Raw genomic sequence first — 20176 nt, 5'->3', positions numbered from 1 at the left:
ATTGTGTTTGCTATAACATGTAATAGTGTAGCACTCAAGAAAGGTGTTCCAGGCCCCTCTTAAACTCTTTTATTGAATTCACCATCACTTCAAAATCATCCATTTGGTTGCTAATTTTAAGGACCTTTTACAAGGAATGAAATTTGCAGCTAAATTTGCTGTCATGCAAGTGAAGAAGAGATCCTCTGTAAGTAGAGATAGTATTAACAGTCCTGTGAAGTGAAGATACAAAACTTCTATTGCACCACACAGTATACTATATCAGTACAGGTATTATTTCTCCATATTACGCATGCACTTTGCTCTAGTTATATTAGTAAAGGTCAGTTGGACTCCTTTTACTCCTATTATAAGCCCCACTCCCCTCCTTCCCATAATAGATCCAGAGCCTCAGAATACACCCCCAAGTCCTCTTTAACACATAAGAAACCCAGCCCTCTACTATGACGCTCTGCCCTGTAAAGCAAGAATATAGTTTGAAAACTTCCAGCAGGACTCGCCTCTAGAGCTTGTCACCTTGGTACAACCTCCAGCCCTTCATAGTTTTGGCAGCTGGAATGCATAAACTGTATTGATTTTTGGGATCGCCTTTTATCACGCTGACAGCGGCAGTAAACACTTTAGGAAGCAGCACAGCTCCGAGGTAAGACCGATCATGAACATGTGCTGAAACTATATAAGACGATAGAATAGACAGATGTAGCCGCACCAAGTTAGACAGATGTGGCAGAACTATGATGTTGCACAACTTCTGATAATATTACAATTTATCTGTTGTTTAGATACAATGTATACACAAATCAGTCACTAAATGTCATGTTTAGCTCTGCTACATCCGTACACACTAAAAGTTTGTTTGAAACCAGATTTTAGTTTTTGGTAAATTCTTATTTACAAACAGTATCAACCAGTTGTTACAATATCATTTATACGATGTGACAAGAACAGAATGTAGTCCTGCAGAGATTCCGGCCTTCATGCACTCTCTAGTAGCTGTCACATTTTTGGCATTCATAAATGAATGTGAAGTATTGATTTACATCTGCAGACCTGCGGGAAATGAAATGTTCTTTCATTGATTTCACAGCCCTGTTGGAAATCATTGTTCATTGAGGTTAAGTAGTAAACGTAGATTTTTGACACTAAAAAGTAAACTCTCAGTGGGAAAAAAATGGCAACAGGAATAATTTAGAGCTCTTAGGTCAGTGGGAATCCTGACCCTCCAGCAACTGTGTCACTTAGTCTGTAAGAAGGAGCTTCTCACTAGAACTACAGAATGCAGGGGTTGGGGCTGTCACTGTTTATTGATAGGGGATACATTGTAGATGTTTTCTCAGCTGTTACTTTATATTCAAAACTAAATTTGCATCTAAGGTTCAGAAAGTGTTTGTGTACAGATGTAGAAACTGTTATCATAATTGTCGTCATGGTAACTCCATTTGCAACATTGTAGCAGAAGTACAGTAAAGCTATGTGTAGCATAAACTAATAGTGCTCATACATAGAGCAAGTACTGAGCAGTCCGGGGATGTACTTTTTATACTTACCCAGCTGCCCATTCCGTGCTGCCACCTGTAGATGTCAGCGTGCGGACAGCGCAATTTACTCATCTCCATAAGCCGTATCAGCGCACTCCCACAGAGAAAAATGTATATGCACCAGTACAGACTGCAAAATTTAGTCTGTTGCACCTTCCGCACGCCAACTTTAAGGGTTTACAGTACAGGAAAGGGAAGCCGGGTAAGTATAAAAGACAAAAAATGATATGTGTGTGAGAACAAGAAGGCATATTAAAAACACTTAGGGAAAAAAAGTATAAAAAAATTAGTTACAAAAATGTATTATCGGTATATATAAACAATCACAGACCAATTAAAATCATTTAAAAAACATGAAATAGTATCATAAGGGCAACAGAACCACTTTTATAATAAAGAGTAATTCCCATACACCGTAACCCCCCAAAAAAGACAGCAGCTCTGGAAGAGTATTAACCCCTGAGTGAGAAAGCCTGTTTGCGCCTTAATGACCAACTAATTTTTCATCGCATTCCAGGATCCATGACTTTTTTTAATTTTTTCGTTGACATAGCCATATGAGGGTTTGTTTTTGCCAGACAAGTTGTATTTTTTTAATGGCATCACTTATGGGTACATATAATGTATTGTATAATTTCTATAATTTTTTTTAGGGGGATTGGGGAAAAAAGAGAAATTCTGCCATTTGTTCTTTGGATTTCATTTTTACAGCGTTCAGTGTGCAAAATAAATACTATGATAACATAATGATCAGCACGATTCCAGCAGTACCAAGTTTATATTGCTTTCTTATGATTTGCTACTTTTGTACACAAAAAAACACTTCTTTATAAAGATCTTGTTTTGCCGCATTCCAATAGCCATATTTAATTTTTTTTTTCCTTTGGTGGATCTAGTCTTCATTTATCCAATTTTTGGGAATATATAACATTTTAATTACTTTTTATTCAATTTTCTTTCTAGAGGCAAGAGTTTAAAAATCTGCAATTCTGTCAGGTTTTTTATTTCATTTTTTAAGGCATTCACCCTGCAGTATAAATAATATGTTAAATTGATTCTGTAGCTGGCAGATCTGGAGGCTATATTCAAGCTTCTGGGTACCATAGTAAACCACTGAGACACCGTGATCACAACAGGTAAGAGAATTAGCCCCCTCCCTCTGTCAGCATTTTACATGCCACGGTCACACTGGGGTTAAAAAGCGGGAATCAGAGGTATCTCTAGTTCCCCTTGTTTGAGCAGATGCACCTGCTCTCCCTGGCACAAGAAACCTGTACCAGGCTTCTGTTGCAGCCACCATAAAAAGATGGCACATCAGAATAAAGCCCCTAAACGTCTTCTTCAAAAACTGTATGGGTGGTCGTCAAGGGGTTAAATATACAGCCCCATGCACATATTATGCACACATATACAAAATATTTCCAATAAGGAGATAGAAATTACTCGTATTATACAAACCCAATTCCAAAAAAGTTGGAATGATCTCTAAAATGTAAAAAATACAATGGTTTGGAAATCTCATCTAACCATACTTCATTCACAATAGAACAGGGGTCCCCAACTCCAGTCCTCAGGGACCACCAACAGGTTATGTTTTCAGGATATCCTATGGTAAGAACACCTGTGGCAATGTCTGAGGCCCGACAATAATGACATCACCTGTGCAATACTGAGGAAATCCTGAAGACATGACTTGTTGGCGGTCCCTGAGGACTGGAGTTGGGGAACCCTGCAATAGAACATGGAACACATATCAGAAGGGGAAGGGAGACAATTTTCCATTACATTAAAAAAAAAAACTCATTTACAAGTTAATGGCAGCAACGCATCTCACAAAATGTGGTACAGGGCCTTGTCTACCATTGTGTAGTATCATCTCTTCTGTCTACAATAGTCTGTAAACTTCTGGGAAGTAAGGAGACCAATTGCTGGAGTTTTGGGAGATAATGTTGTCCCATTCATTGCTGGAGTTTTTATTTCATAATGAGGCAAATGTTTTCTATCGGTGAAAGGTCTGGACTGCAGGTGGTTGTCTGGATGGGAGCATATGTTGTTTTATAGCCTCTATATACTATCAGCATTGATCGTGCCTTTCAAGTTGTGTAAGCTGCCCATGCCATATGCACTAATGCAATCCCATACCATCAGAGATGCACGCTTTTGAGCTGCGCCCTGATAACAAGCTGAATAGTCCCTCTACTCTTGAGTCCGCAGGACGCGGCATCCGTGGTTTCCAAATAGAATTTCAAATTTTGATTCATCTGACTACAGAACAGTTTTCCATTTTCCTTCAGTCCATTTTAAAAGAGCTTTAGCCCTGAGAAGACATCAGTGTTTCTGGATTGTGTTGATATGTGGCTTCTTATTTGAAGTTTTAACTTGCATTTGTGGATTGCACAATGAACTATATTCACAGACAATAACCTCTGGAAGTATTCCTGAGCCCATATAGTGGTTTGCATTACAGAATCATGCCTGTGTTTAATGCAGTGATGCCTGAGTGCCAGCAGATCTCAAGCAGATTGGGGAACCTCTGACCATCTTTGCTCCTGAGAGACTCTGTCTCTCTAATATGCCCTTTTTATACAGTCATGAGACCTAGTAGAAAATTAATCCTCTGGCTGTCTTTCATTAATAACACATTTCCAGCCTTTCGTTAACCCTGTCCTAACGCTTGTGAGATGTGTTGCTGCCAACTATTTCTGAGTGAATTTTCTTACATTTTCTCACTTCTACCTTTTGATTTGTATTCTATGTTCTACTGTGAATAAAATATGGTTATATGAGATTTCTATATCTCATAGCAATCTTTTTTTATATATTTCATTACAGTTTACACAGCATCCCAACATTTTTGGAATTGGGGTTGTAAATAACCCAATATAAAGGATATATATACAGTTTGAAGTGAATGCAAGTAGGAGGCCGGAAGAGATCTCCGGCGTGCTTTACCTTCCTTCATTAAATGACTGTCGCTTCTGTATGAAAGCATAGTGATCCTGTCTAAAACCCACCCTTAGGGTATGTTCACATGTAGCGGAAATGCTGAGAATTTTCCTCAGCAGAGGTTCCACTGCAAATTTCACAGCATGGATTTTGACTCAGATTCAGCTTCAGGTCCGCAGCTGATTTCAACCTGCCCATAACACCTCTCTCACCTCCTCATACTACTTGCTGCCGGTACCAAGAGCGCAGAGCACACCGTCACACCGTGCTTGCATTTTTCCCCAGTGACAGGTAGCCCGCTTCTGCATCAGCTGTCCGGCAGTGGCACTCAGTGAGCTCTTGATACTGGCAGCACTTAGTATTCGGAAGTGGGAAGAGTGTTATGTTCAGGCTGAACTCAGCTGCAGACCGGGAGCTGAATGCGAGTCACAATCTGCACCAATAGTGTAGCTTGTGATTCAGAAATGCTGTGGAATTTGCAGTGGAATCTCTGCTGCGGAAAATCCATGTCATTTCCACTACACGTGAACAAACCCTTAGAAAGTAAAAACAGTAAATCATTGCAAGGTACAACTTTTCTAATGTTTGCACTAGTTTTCATGTACAAAATGTACAATCTTGTGCATGTATATTTATATGTACCTCTAGGATCAGAAACAAAACACCCACAATGATTGCCGGGTTTTATCAGAAGCTCTAATGGGAGTCACTTATACTAGCACTGCACTAATGAAAGAATGGACGGGCAAAAGTTCCTTTACCCACTTGGTTGACTTCGGCCTTAATTATAATCCTTATCATGGAGCAGACCCAGGTTTTTGTTAATCTCCAGAAAAGAACGCTTGATTCCGTTACGTCTGCAAAGGACGTGCTGGACCAGCACCTGCAGACATGCACAATAATTGCTCACAGTGAGGCCAAAACAAACTGACAAATAATAAACAGGAAGTCTTTCCCTAAACACCTAACAATCGAGGGAGAGGGCCCTGCCTGACACGGCAGACTGAGCGCGTCGATAGATGCGGGCCTGCACTCGTTCCTAGGGCCTAAGTAACCCTACTTGGCCAAACTGATAAGGGACAAAGTAAAATAAAACACAGAACTTAGCTTTAGTAGAATAAGCCGCAGCACACAGAGCCATCCGGGGTAAGGAACAGTAGACACCACGCTGTCCACGGGAGCCACTAACTGTCAGCTCAGACAGTGAGCAAATTACATTTTACAGCCCCTTAGTTTCCTATTCATCCCAGCTAAATAGCTGTCGAATCATCCACAGATGTGAGCACATTGTGTCACACCTACTAAGCTAAAAGGTGCAGAACCACGTCTAAAACCCGCACCGGATTCCGTCAATGCGGCAGCGATCCAGCCCTGCTGCAACAGATTCCTAGTATCCAGCCTCTTGAGAAAATGGGTCTAATTTATCATCAGGGGACTTTTTGCTCCCTAGAATTTGATTTACTGATTTACAAAGTCAGTAGGAAGAATTTGTGAACTCATTGGACGCAGGATTCTGGTCCTAAAAAGCTGCAATGTTCACAAAGGCAGGTTTTTGCACCAAAAATTGCACATAATTAGCACATAACTTTGAACCAATTTAAAATTAAAAAAGCAAAGCTCCTAGAACTTAAGGCTGGATTCACATGAACGTATATCGGCTTGGTTTTCACGCCGAGCCGATATACGTTGTCCTCATGTGCAGGTGGGGGGGGGATGGAAGAGCCAGGAGCAGGAACTGAGCCCCCCCCCCCTACTCTCTGCCTCCTCTTCACCCCCCCTCCGCCCCTCTGCACTATTTGCAATGAAAGGAGGCGGGACGGGGCAGGGCTAAGTTCCGATAATTAGCCTCGCCCCTGTCCCACCTCTCCCCATTGCAAATAGTGCAGAGGGGCGGAGAGGGGGCGGGAGCTCAGTTACTGCTCCTGGCTTTTCCATCCCCCCCGCCCCCCCTCTGGCACACAAGGACGACGTATATCGGCTCGGAGTGAAAACCGAGCCGATATACGTTCGTGTGAATGCACCCTAAGAGTGAACGAGTAGAGAGTCCTCCCTCTTCAGAGGTCACCGCTAAATGCTCTTGAACTTATTCTGCATTGCGAGCTGATGATTCACTGCATATATTTTCCCTCTTGGAAATATAAAGACATAAATATTCGATTCTCTCTCCATTTATGTTAACAAATTTTTTTTAAAAATGAAGAGAAAATAATTAAGCTTCGGAGTGAAAATAAATCATCACCTCAAACCCAACCTGTCAATTTCACGCACATTACGATGTGGATTAGTTACACAGTGTTTATTAGAGCGGGATCTATTACAGCAGGATGGGGGTAAAGTAGTCCTCCGGGGGTCGCTGCTTTATGAATGAACACAATCTTGTTTCATTTGTAATGATTATGGAATTTTAAGGCTTTATTGTTATCAACTGAGTTGTGTTACATTTTAATTCAAGTTGTAATTCTCATGTGATGAAGAATAAGCGTAAATAGCTTCAAAGTAATGACTGTATCCCTGCAGGAGCGGAGCACATAAGAGGAGGATGAAAATATCTTCCTTGGAGGGATATTTGCCTTGAAAGAAATACCTTTACAGCAACAAAAACTGTGATACTTTTATCAGTAAAAGTGCTTTCATCCGACATGAGCGCAACCTGAAGGGTTCTGGGAAATCAGATGTTCATAGAAGGGATATAAACTCACTTGTAAGGGTAGGGATCAATCACAGAATAAAAGTGCTGTAACCAAGTGGGGATGACTGAACAAGGGGCTTTACTTGCAGGTCACTTGTCACGGTGATGGCTGATGTTCCCCTCCAGTATTACTGTTTGGGATGTGTCACTCCCCAATCATACAATGTATACGTGTAGGGGGCGATGGGGAGATGCACTGGGGCTGGTCTCTGCTAACGGGTGTAGGCGTTGTGATGGCAGTGTTACCCCAATAAAGTCCAGAAAGTCAGGGGAGGAAGGAATTAACACAAGTTCAACATCTGAGCAGGGGGTTGGACCCGATGACCCTGGAGGACCCTTCCAACTCTACCATTCTATGATCTAGTATATGAAGGCATAGTCCTTAAAAGGAACCTGTCACGTCCACATAGCACCACAAACTAAGTTATGATGCTGTTGGGGGCTGTGACAGGGAGTCGGGTGAGGACTGGATCATCGGAGCGGCTGATGATAAAAAATGTACCACCCGCCTCCTTGTCACATCCCCTAACAGTACCATAACTTAGTTTATGGTGCTGTGGGGATGTGACAGGTTCCCTTTAATAAATAATAAAAATCTTATACAGGCTTTTAACACTCTGTGCTATCAATCCCATAAAGCATCAGCACAACATTACATGAGCAGCTACAGTCTGTACCATCTCTGTCTGCTGGGAGGACACTGTAATTATTATTAACTTCTATATTCATCTAAATAAACTACAGAACATAATTATACAGTCTGGAGAATGAGCTACTGTACATCACGAATGGAAAAAATAATTTCACCGGACTGGCTCTTTAAATATGAAGATTGTGTCTAAAATGTGAAAGCTTTGTTGTACTCCTTAACCAGGTTCCATGGTGCATTTTAACTCCATTATTAATAAGCTTTGAGAAGTGATTTTTTTTTAAATGAGGAAAATTGGCCTATTCCTCATTGGGTTTTTTTTGCCTTCCTCTGGATCAACATTGGGGTGGGGGTGGGGTTGGGGGGTAATAGGCTGAACTAGATGGACATGTGTCTTTTTTTAGCCTGAGGGTGCATTCACACGAACGTATATCGGCTCGGGTTTTACGCCGAGCCGATATACGTTGTCCTCGGGTGCAGGGGGGGGAGGATGGAAGAGCCAAGTGCAGGAACTGAGCTCCAGCCCCCCTCTCTGCCTCCTCTCCGCCCCTCTGCACTATTTGCAATGAGAGGAGGCGGGACGGGGGCGGGGCTAAAGGTGTGGAATTAGCCCCGCCCCTGTCCCGCCTCTCCCCATTGCAAATAGTGCAGAGGGGCGGAGAGGAGGCAGAGAGGGGGCGGGAGCACAGTTCCTGGCCCTGGCTCTTCCATCCTCCCCCCCCCCCTGCACACGAGGACAACGTATATTGGCTCGTCGTAAAACCCGAGCCGATATATGTTCGTGTGAATGCACCCTAACACAGTATGTTACTATGTTACCCCAAAAAGAATTGTCAGAAATTTTACTTTTCTAGATGAAAAAGAAAACAAACTTGTGCCAGCAGCACCAGCAATGTACCCACTCAGGGTTGGGCATCAGAATGCAAGAGGGAAGTCCAAACCTAAATTCCCACAGAAGATCCACACAGAGAAGAAGAAGCTCTGGCATGCAGGGGTGCTATAGAAGATGAAGTTTTATTGCCCCATCACAGGAAAATACAGCAACGTTTCGGACGTTAGGCCTTTCTCAAGCTTTCTCAACGGCCGAAACGTCGCTATATTTGTCTGTGATGGGGCAATAAAACTTCGAGTTTTACTTTTTGGGACTCTTCATATGGTAGGCTTATGTCCATCTCAAACCAAATACTTGGTATATTCAATAGTTTATTGTAGAGAGATTGTGCAGACGTTGCAAAATGTAACTATTTCTGACAAGTTTGCTTAGACATGATACAAGCCCCCAAGGCCCTTTGCTATGACAACGCATCGTTAACTGAGCTACTACTCAGTAAATGTATTTGTGTTCTCCTTCCTCCATGTTGGACAGTACAGCCACGATTGTGTCCATCAGAGCCCTGATTTTAGCCAAACAGACAAAATTTAAAAAAAAAAATCTTTGTACTTCAAGCAATGAATACATATTCAAGAGTACAGCAGGGAAGTGTCAGTCATAGACTTCACAACTGCTTTCAGTCTGGTAGGGAGGCAGGCATGCTGGGCTAATGAATGCTGTCACATCAAGTCATACAGTCTGCGGTGCTTCTGGAAGAACTCACAGAACTGGAAGAGAGACTGCAGAGTCTTAGGAGTAACCTAAACCAGACATCGGAAATATGTGCATCGAAGGACAGTAAAAAAGCACCATCACTGCAATGCATTCGCTGTCAATTCCATCACTGAGGGATCTTTGCAATGACAATTATATGTGTTTGTTCAGAATTGTACATCTATACAGTGAGTCCATGGACTACTTGTACAGGGTCACTGGTCCCCACCCGCTGTTTGCTGAGTGACAGCTCTCTCTCCTTTTGTGTATAGAGAGAGAGCTATCACTCTAGGAGATGCGGATGGGGAGAAGCTGCCGGTGCGGTCTGCCTCCGTGACTTGGAGCTCCGAGTCAAACTTCAAAGTGTATTTATTCTGTAACATTGCGGCGTTCAGAATAAAACACTTACGGGGCAACAGGCATCCCTGTCCTGGGTTAATGCAGCTCGTGGTTCGGGCATCATGAACCTGATGACAGAATCCCTTTAAATGGAACCATAACATCAGGACCTTGGAGTGTATGCTAGCTGGGGTACCCTGACCCTTTCTGATGGCCATTCAATGATTTAATCCAGCCATGAAGAGGTATAGAGGGAGCCACATACATATGTGACTCTCAATTCTGAAATTTAACCCTTTCCAATCCACTGTCTGACGTCTGAAGACATTCTGATTGAAGCCTGTACAGCTCCAATGTCGGAAGACGTCCGGCAGGGTATTCTTACTGTACATTAGTGGCCGCTCTGTTGTCGGGGGCCTCTCCAGCATGTCCCATATCGCAGTACTGGCTCTAGCCAGTAAGTGGCAACATTCTATAATGGCAGAAAGAAAAGGCCCCATAGAATACCCTGAATCCAAAATTGGATTGCAAAGGGTTAAGGTAGTTGCTGGACTGACTGTCCGCCTAAATTCCTAAATTCCATAGGTTTCAGTGGAAAGCGCCCTGGGTATGCATCGGCACTTTTTCTATATCTAGCTGCAATAATAGGCCTGGTTGGGTACAAGTCACACAGGTAGAAGGAGGCTCCTCTAACCTTAATCAGGTTGTGAAAAACATAATATACTCTCAATATACTTACATTTCAAGTTCTATTTCATTACCCAAACTATGACCCTCCACTACTCTTACCTAATAATGTAACTTTACAGAGATTTGCTGCATGCCATTTAAAACACTGTATATTCACATGGGGCGGATTGGTTGCAGAAATTTCAGCAACTGTCCCGCTGATTGGAATAGGTCTTCATGTGATTGCTGCCAAAATATTCCCATTTGGGGGTAGAAATTTCTGCAGCAAATCTGACATACTTAACTATATCCTTAGAATTCTGCCAGATGCTCCTTATCTACAGACTTCATACAGAGTTATTATAAACTAGGAGATATATCCGTGCGTTGGACGGTAATTTTATGAATAGCAGTCCTAGAACATACAAAGTGGGCCACAAAAATGAGCCCGGCACCACACTCTTCTGAAAGCTGGACTGTGATTGGTTGCTATTTCTTGTACTGCTCAGGTAAAATGAAAGCTGCGCTGTGATTGGTTGCTGTGGGCAACACTGACAGTCTTACTGTTAGATAGTTTTGCTAAATGAGACCCAAAAAGTTTTATTCTGCCATAGTCATCACTGGGGGGAAATGTGACAAAATAGCTGTCAACAAATCCACAAGATCATTTTGTGTCCTTAATTTTCATATCTTCCCCCCATTTTCACAATGAAGTCAGAAGTGAGCTCAATAGGCGACTATTAAACAGATAGATTGGCCGTGCAGGTCATGACGATGGGGAAATTCTTCCTTGGCCTCAACATTCCACGTACTTTAAGTATTGTGATTTTTTTCTCTAGGGGAGTGTTATTCTCTGGGGAAGCGTTAAAGACGGTCGACATGCCACCCTTACTACTTACCATTCTAGACTTTGCTGTTCCTCAGTTATTCCTCCTAGAAAGGTATGAATAAATTAACAATGGGGTGTTACCTTCTTAAAGGCAATGGAAACTTTTCTACATGAAAAATCAATACACACATATCTTGCTAAGTCTCTACAGAACAAAAATTCTGTACTTTTCTGTGTTTCTGCATTGAGTTTTCCTTCTCATGCATTCAAAAAACCTCATACTTAGTTTACAAGCTCTCCTACATTCAAGTTTCTGGCTCTACTTTCAGAGGTTGTGTAGCTTAACAATGCCCACTCAATACCACACAGATATCTCTCCTTTCATCTCATCCTTTCTGAGTAGTTGCTGGCCCCATGCCCCCTCCCTGCCAATATAAGTTCCTGATCCCCTTCACTGTCCACCAGCACTTACATTTCATCCTCTGTAACAATAGTTTTCTCTGCTCTGCTCTTTGTCCTCCTAATCTGACAGGGGAGCCAAATAACTCCTCAGTTTACTCTCACTGACAGATGTTGTTAAGATTTCAGTCCTCCAGCCTGCAGCGCCTCGGAAAACAATACAAGCACAGAAATCAAACAATCAGAAATGTTTAATGAAAACCAGTTACAAAAAGTCTGCACTTCTAAAAACACATTGATTAGAAAAAAGTGCGAAAGGTGTACACAACCTTAAAATGGCTATGTCTCTACACAGAGAGCACTGATTGGACAATGCTGCTTGCGTAGAGACTTGACTAGCAAAATGGTAACTCTCAGTTGCCAATTTAGTCATAAATTTCTAGGCAGAACAACAGAAGAACAGCACGGTTTGCAAGAAGATGTTCCAAAATGGGGAATAAGATCTATGAAAATTGACATACAGATTTAAAAAACCTGGCAAGTCCTCTTTAAAAAACATTTATGAGACTCGAAAAAAGTCTGCTTTTTTTTTTTTTTTTTTTAAACTGAGGCTACTAATCACCGTAAGCCGTCTCGGATATTCCAACTCAGCTATATTCATTTGAAGGTGTAAAATCTGAGATGAACCACAGGCAGAGTGGTGCTGTTATTCTTAGTGAAATGCAACCCTTTAACCCCTTAAGGACCAGGCTGTTTTCTACCTTAAGGACCAGACACTTTTTAGGGATTTTACCCATGTGGCGGTTTTACTGCTCTATTTTTTTTCCTTTAGCTACCAAAATTTTTTTTGCTGCATGTTTTTTTCTGTGACATATAGGACAATTTTTTTATATCTTTTTCACTGATTTTTTTTTCCGTTTTTTAGTTTTATTGTGGGTAAAAAGCTAAAAAAAATAATTTTTTAACATTTATAATTTTTTTTAAATTATTTTTATATTTACACTAAAATAAAGTATAGGAATGGGTTCCTCTATTTGTTTCGGACATTTTGATATAAAAAAACCTGGCAAGTCCTCTTTAAAAAACATTTATGAGACTCGAAAAAAGTCTGCTTTTTTTTTTTAAACTGAGGCTACTAATCACCGTAAGCCGTCTCGGATATTCCAACTCAGCTATATTCATTTGAAGGTGTAAAATCTGAGATGAACCACAGGCAGAGTGGTGCTGTTATTCTTAGTGAAATGCAACCCTTTAACCCCTTAAGGACCAGGCTGTTTTGTACCTTAAGGCCCAGACACTTTTTAGGGATTTTACCCATGTGGCGGTTTTACTGCTCTATTTTTTTTCCTTTAGCTACCAAAATTTTTTTTGCTGCATGTTTTTTTCTGTGACATATAGGACAATTTTTTTATATCTTTTTCACTGATTTTTTTTTCCGTTTTTTAGTTTTATTGTGGGTAAAAAGCTAAAAAAAATAATTTTTTAACATTTATAATTTTTTTTTAATTATTTTTATATTTACACTAAAATAAAGTATGGGAATGGGTTCCTCTATTTGTTTCGGACATTTTGATATATAGTATATATGGTTTTAGTTTACAGGGCGCATACGGCGATGGTTTTTGTTGGCATCTGCTTTGTGTTACTTTCTTTCTTTTGTATGCATTGTTGTTTTATTCTGTTGTTTTGTTTTACTTATGTATGTAATTGTGTTTTTTACTATCTGTGTCCCCCATGACGTCATGTAAGACCTTTGGGGGACATTCACATTTTTTTTCCTTTATTTGACACTTTCCCACTGTAGCTAGGGCGTCCATAGGGAGCCCCAGTTACAGGGGAAAGCAACCCTTGTGGGGACATTAGTCACCTGCAGAGCTGCCAGGGTCTAGTCTGACCCTCCAGCTCTGCAGTAGCAGGGAATCCCAGGAGGTCACATGACCCCCCGAGGCTCCCGTAGTGAAAGTACATGTTACTTTCACTTTCCCCACTGTATATCGGGGAAGCAGAAGGCAGGAAGGGCTAAAAACCCCTCCTGCCTTCTGCTCCAGGTTATCAGCTGTCACTAACAGCTGATAACTCGTTCCTGCCTCTAACTGATTGCAGAGGCAGGAGACTTAGAGCACCGCCGTAATTTTACTATCGGAGGTGCTCTAAGCCCAGGACCAGCCGCCGTAAATTTACTGTGGCTGGTCCTAAACGGGTTAAATTCTGATACACAGTAAACTTGCTACATGGAACTCTATCTGTTATCTGCTCATGGACTTGGACCTGGAATGTTTTAGTTGGGTATAAGCAAATGTATTTTATAGACCATATTTTTGTTGGACTTCAGTTTTTTGTTAGCATGATGATTAATGACAATGCAATCTTCTTGATTCCATGACCTGCTCTCCAACCACCCACCAACATGTCTGTTCTAGTTAAATATGATAAATAGTGTATTATGTAATCCAATAATGAATTAAATGGCAACTTAGACCGATAGCAATCGTCTTCTCCATTACTTAAATGTTTTAATTACAAAAGTGATTTCCAGTTTACTGTTGAGCGGTTTCATTTGTGCCTCACATGACTGCATCTAGGAGAACTATGTGGCATTACACACCATACCATACAATTCCCAGAGGAGCATAAATGGTCTTATAAGTCTCCTCACAACTTCTAGGTGCTCTCCTGAAGAAGAAACAATACTCTTCCTGACCCACATCTATAGGCCTCTCACAAGCCAAGCCAGAAACCTACTGCACACTGATGAGGGGCAATCACCCTGAAACAGCTGTCTGTGTATGGTTATTCTGGCTTTAGCTTACAATTCCCAGTCATTGTTATAAGGGTTGACTTACAGAAATGCTGGCTTCCAATAGGTGGTGCTACAAAGGGAATTGTTCAATCTTCCCATTTGCATATTTCCCAAAAGAGCATGGATGGGTTTATAAGTTTCCTCACACCTTCTAGGTGCTCTGCATAAGGAGAAACGACACCCTTCCTGACCCAGACCATACCATGATATACCCTAATTACAAATCTAATGGTAACATTCTGCTTACTTGCAGTTTACTTTTTTCCAAGTGGTGAAAAGAAACCAAATACTATAAGATACAACATCCTCCAATCCTCATGTTGGAGTCTCCTACAAGTTAGAGAAGGAATCATTAAGGGAGTGGGTCATGGACTTGACTTTAGTTTCATTTACTCGATGTAAGTATGAAGGAAATAATCTATTTTATTTTAAGGGCGGCTTTACATGGGATGACTGTCGGGTGCAGCTGTCACAACCAGAGGCGTAACTTGAAGCTTCTGGGCCCCAATGCAAAACTTGTAACAGGGCCCCCAGCTATAATGCTTTATACATAGTACTGGGTTCCCTATATGGAGAAGAGAGGCCTTATGGGCCCCCTAAGGCTCCTGGGCCCGGGTGCAACCGCATCCCCTGCACCCTCTATAGTTACGCCCCTGGTCACAACTACTAGCACTCCTGTGCTTTCAACACAGAAGCAACAGTCATTCAGTGAATGGAGATCTCTTCCGGCCCCCCGCCTCCAATCAATGCAAATAGACAATTGTTAAAAAGATGAGCGACTGTCTTGCTGAGAACTCGCTTACTAGTCACTTTGTTTCAGCTCACCGAAATGAAACGATTAGCGAGTATTGAGTGATTTCTTGCTCAGTACCCTGTCAGGTCTCACATTTACATGGGACAACTATTGCAGAAAATTACTCGTTTGAGCAATTTTTCAGCTAATAGTTGCCCTGTGTAAAGCCACCCTAAATGTGCATATTTAATTAGTATTAGTAAAAAAAAATGGGAGTGGCCTCATTGGGGGCATATACTTCCTTCCTGTATGGCAAATAGGGCAGTAAAGCATAAAGCAGATGCTTTATGGCAGCTGCAATTAATAAAAGTTAATGGAATATCATACAGTTTTACAGTGTCAAGCAAGTAATTGAGTAAAGGGCCATTTACACTGGAAGCTTATCATTCAGAATTGTTGAATTCCGGCGCCCTCATGGGAATGTGAGCGATAGTCATCCCGCGTAAATGCATGGGACGACTGAATTAGAGTTGTTCAGTTTCAAATACAGAAAACCCTTTAAAAGGGAACCTGTTCACTGCTATCTCACCCTTAGAACTGACTCCATTGACCAGCAGGGGATGAAAAGTCAATCCCTTCTAATGCCATCCTTTTGCTAATGAGACCACGTATCTTTGAAATTAGGTTCCAAAGTTGTTGTGCACTGTATGAAGATCAGCAGAGAAGAGTCATCTTCATCTAGGCAAGAAGAGTCATGTTCATCCATTATTCATGGGCTACAGAGCTAACCATGCCCACTTTCTCTTTATAGACACCTATCAAGAGAAAGGAGACATGAGAGCTCAGCAGCTTGTGAATGAGGATGATTCTCCTTGGCCAGATGACTCTTCTCTACCATTTTGCATATACTGCGAGATAGCACTGGAACCTAATTACAGAAGTATTTGGACCCATTTGGAAAATAATAGGTGATTAGAAATGATTGTATTCATCCCTTCCAAGTCAGTGAAGTCAGTTTTAGGGGTCAGATGGTGTGTGCACAGAGCCTGTATGGCCCAGCACAGAGTGCCTACAGCTCCGTACTACGATAATGATATTATTGATGTCATAACAATGTATTATGGGACAACTAGGACAGTAACCAATTTTGTACAAGTTCTGTTAATTTATGTTAGGCTCGCATTACCATTTTTCTTTTCTGTTGTTTGGCTCCATCTTCATAGTCAACCAGAAGTGCCGGACTGGGATGGCGCCCTACAGACACCATTTGTTATAATGGGGTCCATTTGGCTGTTTCCTTCTGCATTCAACGTTGGATCTGTGCTGAAGCCTCCGATACTGAAGTGCACTCAGTCTTATTGTCACATAGTTATCATACAATGTATAACAAAGCAGTATTATTATCATCGGCACATCCATTATACAGCGCTCGTACCTCAGATTATATTGTATTATTTACCAGTGTTACAATAAACCAGTCTTTTAGTATACATATAATTTGGGTTCTGCTATAGAAATGCAAGATAATGGTTCTTCGATAAACAATTCTAAAGTAATTTAACATTTCAACTTTCAGAGTATAAGACATGGCATCACCGGTCAGACATCTGAAAAATCAGGATTACTGGCAGCTGAAAAACGAATGCAAAAAAGATGGAAGATTATTTGAGGATCCAGAATTCCCAGCAACAAACAAATCCTTGTTCTACAGCAGAGCGCCTCCACATAGTATAGAGTGGAAACGCCCAGCGGTAAGTGGCTTGTATACAGTAAAATAGATAGCTTAAAAAGTGTTCACCCGCTAAAGACAGTTATCCAACTGTTGGGACCCGAGCGGTCCCAAGAACAGTGCACCCTGAGTGCTAAATATGAATTAACTTGACTTCTTTGGAGTAGAGGGAGAAGAATTCACTTGGTTATCTCTCTCTGTTCCATAGAAGTAGTGGTGATGAATGTGGACCATTTACATGGAGAGGGGTCCTATTCCCAGGATCCATTAGACTCGCAAAAGGAAATTGAGCGCCTCAAACTGCCTAGAATTGTATTGAGATAAAACACTTAAATTACAAAGTACTCAATTACAAAGCATTGTGCTACAGCTGAGATGGAATGTAGAGGAAGTGGGGTGGGTGACCGCCCAGGGTACCTACCACTTGTAACTGCGATTCAGAAGTGTCATTTTATTGAATACATAAATATGTACAAAGATCTGACATACATCATGGTTTTGTCATGGATTTTTGCTGCAAAACCCAGAAATGTGTGCAGGACATGTTATTGTAGAAGGACCTATACAGTTATAGTCACATGACCATAATGTGTGCAGGTCCTGAAGCCAAAGGATGGAGCTACAGGGCTCCGAAGAGGAGGTGGGAGTCATAGTATAAACCATAGTGTATACGTTTCTTGGGTCTTATCTAAGGTCTGTATTCATTTAGGGTGTTTCATCTGTGTCTATATTTAGGGGATCTACTCCAGGGTTTGTATTTATTTAGTGGTCTGAAGTCTGGATTTATGTTGCAATTTGCATTTATTTTGGGGTCTGAAGTCAGGATTTATTTCAGGGTCTAAGTTTAGTATTTATTAATTTTGAATTGTGATGAAAGTCATTTGCACTATTTGTGATTCAAATGCATTAGGATTGCGGTGTTTGGGGGTGTGGCCTATGTAAAGAATGCACATATAATAATAAAGAATTATGTGCATCATTTATCACATTTCTCATAGCAATCTCTCCAATGTCACCAGTCAAAAATAGGCAAGTGAGGTGTGTGTGAGTCTGTGCATATTTTGTATTGTTGACTGTCCATATGTATATTAGTGACCATGGGCGTAACTATAGAGGATGCAGGGGATGCGGTTGCACCCGGGCCCAGGAGCCTTAGGGGGCCTATAAGGCCTCTCTTCTCCATATAGGAAGCCCAGTACTATGAATAAAGCATTATAGTTGGGGGCCCCATTCCAGGTTTTGCATTGGGGCCCAGGAGCTTCAAGTTACGCCTCTGTTAGTGACTCATCATATAGTGGCCACCACTTCTTTACTGCACACAGAATGACATTGTTAATATTACCATTGTAAATATAGAGAAAGATTTCAAGTCCTGAGGGTCCTGTAATGAGGCTGGTATTATGGAAATGACGGTAAGGCTGTATTTATACACGGTGGATCCACAGCAAAAGCCACACTATTTGGTGCAGATTTTGATGCGGATCCACAACAGATTTCTATTGAAAGAGTAAAAACCTGCTGCAGATCCATGTGAGATCGGCACTAAATTCGATAGTGGGAAATATGGTGGGGACTATGGTGCAGATGTAATGAGCTGCCGTAGAAAGTTAAATTGTTGTCATGATAATGGACTACGAGTTGTGAAAAACCTGTGCCAAATTACCACGTGCATCAAAAACGATGTCACATTTTAGCATAGTAGGACAGAGCATGCCTCGAGGACACTTACTGATTGTCTGAGACCCCTGCTATAAAAGGAGAATCCCTGCTGCACCACAAACACAAAGTGTGAGACAGTGAGCCAGAGATGCTGCAGACCAAGAGCGCAAAAATCTGCAGGGAGCGCAGGGACTTTGAGCAAGACTGTTGACGAATCTGCTGCCGGATTGGCCAAGAGAACACTTGAATCCAGAGAAAAAGACATCTGATCCATAGAGGAGCCACCTGAAAGCCAGAGAGAAAGTGTGGGATTGTGCTGTGAGAGCAACAGACTAAGGCAAGGGAGAAGATCAGAGAGTTCATTGGCAACGACTTGTAAGTGAGGCCGGCCTCAGGAAAGCTTTCAGGTTTGCATATCACTAGAGATAAAACAGTTAGGCCTGCTGAAAGTAGAGACAGAGCCATTAGTGAGCAAACGGCTGTTATAACTTCTAGTCTCAAGTACTTAGGAGAGGACTATAATAGCTATATTAAGAGTTGAGCCTGAAATCTGAGAGATATTGATGCCATGGTACATCTAATATATATTCCTGATTTACTGTACCCTGGAAGCGGCACTTTAACCCTTACTGACAAACTGTGTGTGATGTTATGGGATTTGTTTTTCTGGTCTACAAGACTGATCTTCGAACTGCATTATTGATACTGTTTAGCTAGTATTGTCTCTATATGTGCACAAAGCATCATTAATCCTAGGATCTAGTTAACAGTAGCTTGGTGTTAGGTACACCGACAGTAAAAGTTAATTGCTTTGCTTACTTGTTATTATATCACTACTCCCTTGCATTATACTATTCCTAAACATTGCTGCACCATATCCTTAACCTGCGTTGTGATACCACCGACCGCTGACATGGATCCTCAACAAATGTGTCAATGGACTCTTAGGCTAACAGTATGGGTACTGCTTTAATATTGACACTATGAGCCTCTTATGTGCTTTAGTAGAGCTGTACTATGGGTACTACTACGAAGCTGGCTGTGTTAATGGACAATACAATATAGAGCAACCTGTTTTGTTCTTAAGCATGAAAAGAATTTCTGGTTTTACCATTTGACACTTTCTTCTGTAATCGAGTCACATTCACTTAATTGGCTGCTGTGTAAGATGTAGCCCCAGTCAAATGTGCAAGGCTGTGCCTGGCAAACCGTGAAGCGGCGCTCACTGGAGTGTCCTGATCACTTCATTCAGCTGATAACAAACTTGGGTTTTCCTTTTTTTGGGTGCAGAAAGTAAGACATACATTTCATTTTCTAAGAAACCTCGAAATGTTTTCTCTTTGACAGTTTTTAACACTCTTACTAGACAAGGGAATATTTCTGGATGGGAAGTTTCTGCCATCTGGTAAAAGGATCAATGATCATGAATAGACAATAAAAATGTCCCAGAATCCCCTAGACCGCTTGTGAGGTCCTTGAGTTTAAGAACTTTTTTGCTTCCCACAACTTTTTTAAAGACAATGCATGTCAATAATAAGAAGCAGGCTGCTGGGATTATTGTGTTGCAACTAGTTAGCTTCTTCTGCGGTACTTTTCCATCTTTGTGATTTGC

At 41.4% G+C, this 20176-nt stretch overlaps 1 protein-coding gene across 4 annotated transcripts in view; it reads left to right on the top strand.

Moving 5' to 3' along the window:
* Nucleotides 1–20176, top strand: part of CAPN6 (calpain 6) — a 104534-nt gene that overhangs the window by 11140 nt on the left and 73218 nt on the right. The window contains exons 1-4 of one of the 4 annotated variants that reach the window (XM_066581730.1): nt 502–643; nt 11255–11356; nt 14697–14841; nt 16753–16927. In XM_066581730.1, coding sequence (XP_066437827.1) covers nt 16763–16927 — 165 coding nt within the window. In that variant the 5' untranslated portion in view covers nt 502–643; nt 11255–11356; nt 14697–14841; nt 16753–16762. Of the gene's footprint in view, nt 1–501; nt 644–11254; nt 11357–14696; nt 14842–16752; nt 16928–20176 lie in introns of those variants that run through there. The other 3 variants (XM_066581731.1, XM_066581729.1, XM_066581732.1) reach the window with 3 other exon arrangements.

The sequence above is a fragment of the Eleutherodactylus coqui genome, chromosome 10 (assembly GCF_035609145.1).
Source record: "Eleutherodactylus coqui strain aEleCoq1 chromosome 10, aEleCoq1.hap1, whole genome shotgun sequence".
Classification (NCBI taxonomy): domain Eukaryota; kingdom Metazoa; phylum Chordata; class Amphibia; order Anura; family Eleutherodactylidae; genus Eleutherodactylus; species Eleutherodactylus coqui.
The sequence above is the reverse complement of the archived record's forward strand: the minus strand, read 5'-3'. Positions and strand labels throughout refer to the sequence as shown.